Genomic DNA, 10000 nt, shown 5'->3' on the forward strand with positions numbered 1-10000 from the left:
CATCAAAAAGCGTTTCCACCCGCAGAACTCTTGTTCGTTCATTGTTTGTTTGTTTTTGTTTTGCTGCACCACTCTGAGTAAACTCTAGAGCCTGTTGTGCATAAAAATCAAAGGAGATAAGCAGTTTCTGAGACCAGTCTATCTAGCACCATCGACCATGCCACGACTAAAGTCACTGAGATCACACGTTTCCCTGTTCTGATGTCTGATCTCATACTGTATTTAAATATATTGTGATCTGATTCAGCGTAGCTCCATTTTTCTTTCTCACAGACCCGCTGCCTGTAGGGATATATCCGTCTCGGGGAGAAAACTTTGTATATTTTAACCCACACACCGACTGGAATGATGTGAAAAGGAAGAAAGGGTGTAAAGGTGTAAAAGCCTCTGGGTGTTTCATACACATGTGCTCGTCCTCCTGGGTAGCTGTATGTTTCCAGGCCATGCTGTGGAATGGTTTTACACTTTTATATTAGGGCTTACACCAGTATTGATCCTCAGCATCCTGCAGTAAATCCTGTCCTGACTCTCTGGACTTCAAAGCATTTCTGGGCTTTCTTTTGACGACCTTCATACTTTATCTCAGAGTTTAGAATGCTTTTCCGTATTTTATCGATCTGATTGTGCTAGACTGTTCCCGGTAACTATCGGATCGCCAACAATGACCTGACGAAATGATGAACAAGAGTTGATTAGCTACAGCAAAGCATGCTGTATACTAATCCCTTTTTATTGAAATTCCACAGAAGTTCAATCCTTCAGTAAATACAGTGAAACTAATAGGAACGGAAAGTAATAGTGCGTAGAATTCTTGGTGTGATAGTGCATTGTGCTTTGTTGGCATTTTATCGGGTTACGTTATAAAACGTGTCCATGTGCGTTGAATATTCCACGTTTGCATGTCTGGAGAAATGTTTGGTGCATTTATTCGATTTTTTCCCTCTTTATATCTCTTGATGTCTTTTATATTCAATTCGTATGCAGCTGCTTAATCAGCTTCTGTTATTTTGCTAACACATCAGTATAAGGCGATTACATTTAGACTTTAATTTATACCTAAATGCGTATAATTAATGAAAATAGCAGGTATTTAGCAGCATTAACAGCTTTAATTAGTGCTTTCTCTCTCTTTTTTTTTTTTTAACACTAATGTTTCTGAGAATGTACTGTGACCTTCAGTGCAAAGTGTTATATTCGATATTTGTAATTATTTGAAAAATTAAAATCACATTTCCCTTGTTAATGCTTCTTTAATTACCCAAAACCTATCAGGCACTCTTTTAGGAGTTTGCAAATGAATACAGCCCTTTATCTGGCCTTATCCCCTGAAAGATCTTAATTTATGCTGCCCTGTAAACTTTTTCCTCTCTCTCTCTCTCTCTCTCTCTCTCTCTCTCTCTCTCTCTCTCTCCAGGCAATGGAGGACCACGTAGCCTTCCTCATCACTGTGCCCACTACACTGGCCATCTTCCTCACCATCTTCATCCTCGTCTGCATCGAGTCTGTCTTCAAGAAGCTCCTCCGCCTCTTCTCCTTGCTCATCTGGGGCTGCCTGGTTGCCATGGGTTACCTCTTCATGTTCTCCGGAGGGATCGTCTGTCCGTGGGACCAGGTGAGACCGGAGAGATGGTGCGACACGTTATCCTTTCTCACGTTATCTGTCCTTACACGCGCAAATCGAATCGAATCAAAAGTTTGGCTAGTGGATCGAAGTCTTTCTCGGTCACTATTTTCCGCTCGTGCATTTTCCAGTCACAGTGATTCGTGAATAGTAACGTACTGTGAACCCGCGAGTAGAACTGAAGTCGTTCAGGGTTACACATCGCATGGCTGCCTGTACTGTAATTATAAAAATTCAAATCGCACCGCCGCTCTCTGTTTCGCGCTCGCTCATGCTCTCAGACTCTCCGTGCTCCCCTCCATACTTCCTCTTCATGTTGCAGCTACTCGTTTAGCTGCTCCCAGCCCCACACAAGCACCGAACACTTTTAGCTGCTCGCTTCATCGTGCTGGATTTGCAGTGCGCGTTTACACGGAATCAATCCACTGAAAAAATGAACATTAATTACTGTATATAGCTGTGAATTAAAGAGCTTTATTCAGGAGTGAGCATGACTCATCTAATGGAGCAGAACGGATGACTTGCAGTATATCTGAAATGAATGGCTGTATATACACAATGTGACTCGGGAATCAGTGGATGAGTGACACTACAACACGGGAAAACTGTCACACACACACACACAGGGTCAGTGCATGCAACTCTGGCACTGAGGAGTGAAACACAAAGGCGATGCCCGATATCCATACACACACATCATATACCGTAGCACTCATTACCTGAGCTTAAAAGCCCTGCAAGATCTCCAGTGCATGATGATCGTAGTAAAATAACATAACACATGGTCACTCATATAACCCAGGTTCCAAAAAGTCTCTCAAAGTGCAGCACATGACACAGGGCTATATTATATTTTCGGTTAAATTATATTTTCAGAATTTTTTTCAGAATCTATTTGCACCAGTGTGAATGTACCAGCCACACAGAACTGCACGGACACCGAATAAAAGTGTAAAAGTGTAAGTATCACGTAATCCACGTAATGAAGGTTAGGACGGATGCAAGTGCAGAAAAGCGCTTTTAATAAAGAGAGGCAGGCAGACAAATCCAAAATATGAGACAATAGCGAGGTCAAGAAACAGGCAGTGGGTCAAGCGATTGGCAAACAGGTATAAACTGGGCAAGGCTGGAATTTAGAACGAGAAACGAGAAACAAGATCAAAGAACAAAACGAGGAACAGGGTACAAACGCTTGGTATGGTGATAACACTCAATACTTTGCGAAGTGCAAAGAGACACGACGGGTTTAAATGACAAACGTAATCAGGGGTGAAACACACGATAGCTGAGAGCAATGATGACACACCTACGGGAAACAACCAATGACAATACAGCGGCGGAGACAGGACATAAATCATAACATTGTCGAAGAACGTGTCGAAAGTAAACAAAGTCAATGTCAGCGAAGTCCCAAAAGCGTGCGATCGCTAAGAGCTCGCGCATCGCGCTAGCGCTTCGGGTTTCCGAGCACGCTGCACGCTACAGTGCTAGTTCGAGGGGGGATCGTGACAGTAAAAGAATAGCACATCTTTGTTTAGCAACAATAAAATGTCTGGCTTTAGTGGTTAGCATGTTTGTCTCGTACCTCCGGGGACGGGGGTTCGAATCCTGCCTCTGTGCTGAGTGTCCGGAGTTTGCATGTTCTCCCTGTAATTCGGGGGTTTCCTCCAGGTACAAAGACATGCATTTTCAGCTGATTGGCATTTCTAAATTGTCCATCTGCGATGGGTTCGTCCCCCGCCCTGTGACTCGAGTTCCCTGTATAGGATATGCTATACAGAAAAAGGATGGATGTTCTTCTTTTCCTGCATTGCATATATAAAACAACATGTTTTGAATCATTCAAACAATGCGTCACACCATCTCAGGCAACAATATCTCAATGCTTTATAAAGCTTCTTTGCTGACAGGCTTTTACATTTACATTTACATTTATTCGTTTAGCACACGCTTTTATCCAAAGCTATTTACAAATGAGGAAATACAAGCAAAGCGATATATCAAGCGGAGAACAATACAAGAAGTGCTACTGTACAAGATTTATAATCGAGTTCTAGAAAAGAAAAGTGCGCAGAGTCGAGGATGTAAAAGCCAGAGTAAGTTTTTGTTGTTGTTGGAGTTTTTTTTTAAGGATGATGTGGGGTTGGCATTTTATGGGTTGGTTAGGTGTTCACTGAAGTGGTGGGTCTTTAGCCGTTTTTTGAAGATAGCGACAGATTCGGCGGTCCGGATTGATTTTGGAAGTTCGTTCCACCACTGAGGGACAGTCAGTGTGAAGGTTCTGGAAAGGGACCTTGAGCCACGCTGAGTAGGCACTACTAACGTAAGCCTCGAGGAGAGAGTTGAGGTAGGGGGCGCTGTTCCAGACAAGGTCTTGTACGTGAGCATGAAGGCCTTGAATTTGATACAGGAAGCCAGTGGAGGGAGATGACGAGGGGTGTGACATTTTAAATACATCTACTAACATATGGATTTAGAATTAGCAAATACACAAAATGTAGTTACAGAGCATCCATGAACATTTCTAATTTCGGTAAAAGACCGGCCTTGTCAGTCAGCTTCACAATATTGCTGAAAATAAGCAAAAAGGCCGCGAGAACTTTTCTTCTTCTCGTGTTCTTCGACAGGAAATTTGGATACTTCCTGTTAGGACGTACTTCCTGATAATACGTGACTTGTGGAATCTTGTGGAAACATCCCACAGGGGTGAATGTGTTCAGGTAACAGAGTCGAGTGAACGCTGTGGAACTAAAACGTACGTTTTTACGCCTCCGCCACTCGGCGTCGTTATTTTTAGTCGAATGTTTGTAGGATTTATACGGAGTTATGATTTTTATCCGGCAGACGAACGGATGGCAGTTTTGGAATTAACCCGATCAGGGTCAAGGTCACAACGGGGTCAGATGTCTGAAGTAGTTTTTCCTCAGTACAGTACAAATTAGTAACAAGAGTGATCAGACTTGCCGGTGGCGTAATCATCCCCGTCCACAAACACCAGATGTTAAACTAAGATTTATTTTTCCTATTAAAAGTATTTTTAATAATTATATTCGACAGTGTAATTACAGTCGAGTGGACGAGCTAAAGCGATACGTTCTGTAGAGAAGTGCTGTGGATTTTGTAGGTTAGCTATGGTGAAGGAAACTTTTACCCTTTACATGTATAGATTGTGCACGTACTATCAGTCTCCGCCGCAATCGTGAAATCACACGGTAGCTCAGCTTTCTTGGCAGCTTGCTAGTAATCTTAGCTTGCCGGTTGTTTTGAGTGTTTACCCGAGTTCTCTGAGGATCAGTCATTAAAACAAAGCACTAGCAAGCTAACTAATGTTCGACTTGTTATTCTTATTATACTTCTTATATATAATGTTATTCTGGATATAAAACCCTTGTTCAAGTTGGCTCACGATTCTACTGTGTAATTGAAAACAGTAGCCAGGTTCTTTCACTGTTTATATTGTATTATATTTGCAGCATTTGGCACACACCCTTATCCAGAGTGATTTACATTTATACATCTGAGCAATTGAGGGTTAAAGGCCAAGCTCAAGGGCCCAGCTTGGCAGCGCTGGGACTTGAACTAATGACCTTCTGATCAGTAATCCAGAGCCTTTAACCCCTGAGCCACCATTACTGTTATTCAGAACGGGCTGAAGTGAGGCCAGTGCAATGATCGATGCATTTCTTAGCTATTTTAAACTATTCTGTGATCAGTAGGCGTACAGGTGAACAGTTTTGGTACGTTTCTTTACCCTCCTTGACACCTGAAAGTGTCGCTCTGGGTAATCAGCTACTAATCAGTACTTCGACTATGAACACGCACCAGCTCTTATTATGTGTGATGAGTGTTAAGTTATAGGGGGGTTTTCACATATAGTGGGAAAGGGGAACCAGCCGAAAGTGACCTCAGTCCATTTGGTCTTCACAATATAGTGGACTCAAAAGAGAACCCGGGTCTGTTTTTGGTCCTCTACGGCAATGAAGAGATCTCGGACGCTTTCTTGTTCACACCATAACTTCACACCAAGAACTCAGACCCCAGCTCGCACATAATATTTCTTCCAAGTCGTCATCGAAGGGAGAGGAATCCTTCATTTCAGTGGACTCGCCACTTCGACGCATTTTATTACGGGTGCTCGTGTACATTTTTGTTTTTTTTTAACTTTTACCCGGCACTGTAGCGCTGTTCTGTTACAGCCTCTTTAGCTTCATTTTTTCCTTCATGTTCTTATGTGTTGAGGACAGTTGGCGTTTAATGCAATCCTCTTTCCAAATTTCAAGAAGTGCACAGATCTCCTCCTGAGACCCACACGACCCCGTGACCTGACATGCTGAAAAGCTGTGTGTTGTTTTCAGCAGCGATGGAACATGGCTGCAGGTACGGCGAGCCTCCAGGTACACACGTCGAAGCGGATCGCAAAGCGGACCGGAACCTCATCGCGTTCACATATCACGAAGAGATCGAACCACAAACGGACTCACGAACGAGCCTCCGGAGGTGGTCTGAGTACGGTTCGCTTCTGGGTGCTTTTAGTGGGGTCTGAGATCACGGTGTGTTCACATACACACGATGAACCGCTCCGAGAGCGTTCGGAGGGCTCAGACGAACCAGGTGTGAAAACGCCCATAATCTTACACCATGGTAGAATTTCTGTAGAGAGAGGTAGGGTGTTATAGATCAGAATAAAAACAGAATGATGCCACACGGTTGTTATCGGTGATGTTAATCTCTATATGCCACTGTCTTTCAGCGCTACAGGTGACTTGAAGCGGGGTTCATGTCCTTTTTAAAAACTTGACAGTGTGCAATCTGTTTTTATGCACGAGTTTCTTACCCATGATTATATGATGGTTGTTCAGGGAAACAGTGATGAATCATTCTAATTTTCCAGATGTACTTAAATCAGGTACATCCTTCACATCACGTCTAATTTTATCTTTTCTCTTCATTTGCTTCCCCACTTCTCCTCTCTCTCTCTCTCTCTCTCTCTCTCTCCCTCCTGGCAGGAATATTAATACCTGTTGGTGCTGCATTATTAAGAAGCTCCACTGGCGTCTCTCTCTAACCCTTTATCACCAAACTCACTCTTTTTCTCCTCGCTCCATTAAGCACACGCTGCATTCAAAGTAAGCCAGCTTCATCAGGTGGCACTCTGAAGTGCCGTGACGCTCACATAGCCCTCGGTGAGCTCCTTAGCTTATCACAGCCGGCACCTGGAAGCTGTGCTTTTTGTTCACAGGGGATATTTACCGCCATTCAAGAGGCTTTAGCATTCATGTTGGAAGCGCAAATGGCATAATGGAAGGAATTGTGACACGGCACCATTGGCAAGTCAGCATGAAGGCAGAAACACTGTGGAGAGGGAGTTGTGACCCCAGTTGCCTTTGTGTTTATCCTCAGAAAGGAACAGACCAAAGGGACACTAGCGGCCTAACAAACTCACTGACCTCTAGATCCTTTAGACATGAGTTGTTGTCAGTAAGCGTTTGTGGAACAGTCCGATCTTAATCCTTCTACACTTACTGTAGAGCCTCTGCTGTAGAGAAAATTCAGATGAGGTTGTTTATGTAAGCCCAAAATGATCCTTGTTTTCTTTGTTACCTTTTGAAAATGACTCAAATAGAGCGTTCTATTCAGAAGATAATGTTTGAAAGAATATATATACATATATATATATATATGGACATTTTACATAAATTAATACTCCAGAATGACGCTAAAGAAAACGTCTATTTTAGGTTGGGGTTATACCTGATGCAGGACTACGAGTACAGTAGGTGTGTGCAACATTGTTCACATAGTCATCTGTGAACCTCTCATACATGTGGAAGATTAAATAAGGAATAATGATGAGACGTGCTGTTAAAGGAAAATAATCAACAACAGGGCGGCGTACATACAGCCTGACGTACAACACTAACCATGTCGTATTCCTCCACCACTAGGTCCAAGATTCTTGTTAAAGCCATATGGAGTGGTTTAAAGAGTGTAGGACTGGATGGAGTTATCACTCTAACCTTGGAAGCACAGAACAGAACTATACAACGTCTCGACATGCTGTAGAAATTTCCAGTTTCCCTTCACTGGAACTAAGAGGCCCAAATCTGTTCCAGCATGATGATGCCACTGTGCACAAAGCGAGCTCCATGACGACACGGTGTGTTAAGGTTGGAGTAGAAGATCTCGAGTGTCCTGCACAGAGCCCTGACCTCAACACCACTGAACACCTTTGGGATGAACTGGAACTGGAGTCTCATCATCATCCCAACATCAGTATCTGATCTCACTAATGCTCTTATAGCTGAATGAACACAAATCCCCACAGCCACACTCCAAAATCCAGTGGAAAACCTTAACAGAAGAGTGGAGCGCATTATAACAGCAAAGTGGGAATAAATCCAGAATGGGATGTTTAACAAGGACACATGGGGTGTGATGGTCAGGTGTCCACGTACCATTGGCCATACAGTGTAGTTCATCTTCAATAGCTTCTTTCCTGTTCAGAAACCCAAAGTTTTTTGCCATCAGTGACCATCTGTAATAAATTCTTCTTCAGTACAATAAATATGAGAAGCATATACATACATTACTGTGCAAAAGTTTTAGGCAGCCTATTTTTTTTTATTTTTTTTGTTGTTCAAACTTTGTTATAGATTTTTTAAATATTTTATGACTCTACATTATCGAGTCAGTACAAAAACAGTTTAGATTCCCAAACATTAGCTTTCTAGTGGACAGCGGTTAAGACGGTGGACTCCTGATCAGAAGGTCATGAGTTCAAATACCAGCAACGCCAACCTGCCAGTGCTGGGCCCTTGAGCGAGGCCCTTAACCCTCAACTGCTCAGTTGTATAAAATGAGATAAAATGTAAGTCACTCTGGATAAGGGAGTCTGTCGAATGCCGTAAATGTAAAAGTAAATGTAATGTCAGTAAAGAAAGCAGCATATTAAATGGTAAGAGACGCTTTTCAGACAAAAAACACAATGAAGACTGCTTCTTTTTTTTTTGCCATACCAAATATTGACGTTGTTTCATTTACTCCTCGTTACGTTTTTTTTTTTAAGTAGAAACATTTCATTTCATTATTTTTGAAGGCATCTTTGCATTTCTACAGCATTTCGTTGCGTGTGCCTAAAGCCTTTGCACAGTTCTGCATGGTATCAGCACTGGAACACTTTTCTGTGAGGAGGCAGTAGTGGTAGTGGTGTGGTCTAAATACTATACTGCATATTAGGCTATTAAATCAGTCTCATCGCAATTTACTGAAAGTGCATTTCTCTCTTCTTGCCCATGAGAGAAAGTGACGACGAGAGAGAGACCATATTTCCTCCACCATTAACTCTGCTGCTGTAACGTTCGTCGGTAATATGCTAATTATGTGCAATCGACCTGCCAAAGGAATGACGCATAGGCACAACAGCCATCAAAGTTAAAAGCAAGTCTAACCCCGGCCTTGCTTGACTTTGACTGACTACTCGCTGCACAGGTTGAGCCGTAATAAACCTACAGGCGACAATTCAGCTTTTCAACTTGTCACTCTTCATAATTTCATTGCGCCAGCAAAGACCTAGGTGTACAGACCACGGCTCAGTGCTCTGGGAAGCATTTACTCCAGGCAGCCTGTCTCCGTTAGAGTCACTTAGAGAAAGCTGAAGGGCTTTTTCATGTTGTTGTTTTTTTTTAAAAAAAAAAAAAAAAAAAAAAAAAAGAGGCCACAATCAAACCCTTTAATCAACAGAAGCATGGAAAGTGGACCTGACCCACAGTACTCCAATCAGCCAGGAACAAAGCTGAACATATAAACATTGACAAACCCCAAAGGCCCTTTTCACTTCTTTCAGTTCAAATCGCTCTCCAATCAATAGATCCCCTTGTGGAGGCGTTACATCATTATATACAAGGTGTGAAAGATTTATAGGCAGCGGTGGAAGGGAGGGGAAGAACGACAGGAAAGAAAGAGGAACTAAATGTTGAAATTCTGATTCTTCTTAATTTGTCAATTAAATTTTTATTTGTAAAGCGCTTCTAAAAATGGACGTTGTCTCAAAGCAGCTTTACAGAAACATATAAACACATACGGATTTTAAGTGTGTGAATTTATCCTTATTGAGCGAGCCGGTGGTGACGGTGGTGAGGAAAAACTCCCTAAGATGATACGAGGAAGAAACCTTGAGAGGAAGCAGACTCAGAAGGGAACCCGTCTTCATCTGGGTAACGACGGATAGTGTGAAAGTAAAAGAAAGTTCATTATGGTGTTTATATGAAGTCTGTTTGTTGAACTAGTCCACTGTTCACTAAAGGAGACCCGAGTGCAGAACTGTATGTAATTGCAGTCCTAAGGCCATCTCAGCAACCGTAGTCCCAGCAACCACAGCGA

General features: G+C 42.5%; 1 protein-coding gene across 3 annotated transcripts in view; it reads left to right on the forward strand.

Moving 5' to 3' along the window:
• The window catches only part of adcy2b (adenylate cyclase 2b (brain)), a 77980-nt gene that overhangs the window by 13666 nt on the left and 54314 nt on the right, over window positions 1–10000 (forward strand). For all 3 annotated transcript variants that reach the window (XM_017481538.3, XM_017481536.3, XM_017481539.3), the window contains exon 2: window positions 1415–1612. In XM_017481538.3, coding sequence (XP_017337027.2) covers window positions 1415–1612 — 198 coding nt within the window. The remainder of the gene's footprint in view (window positions 1–1414; window positions 1613–10000) is intronic.

The sequence above is a fragment of the Ictalurus punctatus genome, chromosome 12 (assembly GCF_001660625.3).
Source record: "Ictalurus punctatus breed USDA103 chromosome 12, Coco_2.0, whole genome shotgun sequence".
In the NCBI taxonomy this organism is placed as follows: domain Eukaryota; kingdom Metazoa; phylum Chordata; class Actinopteri; order Siluriformes; family Ictaluridae; genus Ictalurus; species Ictalurus punctatus.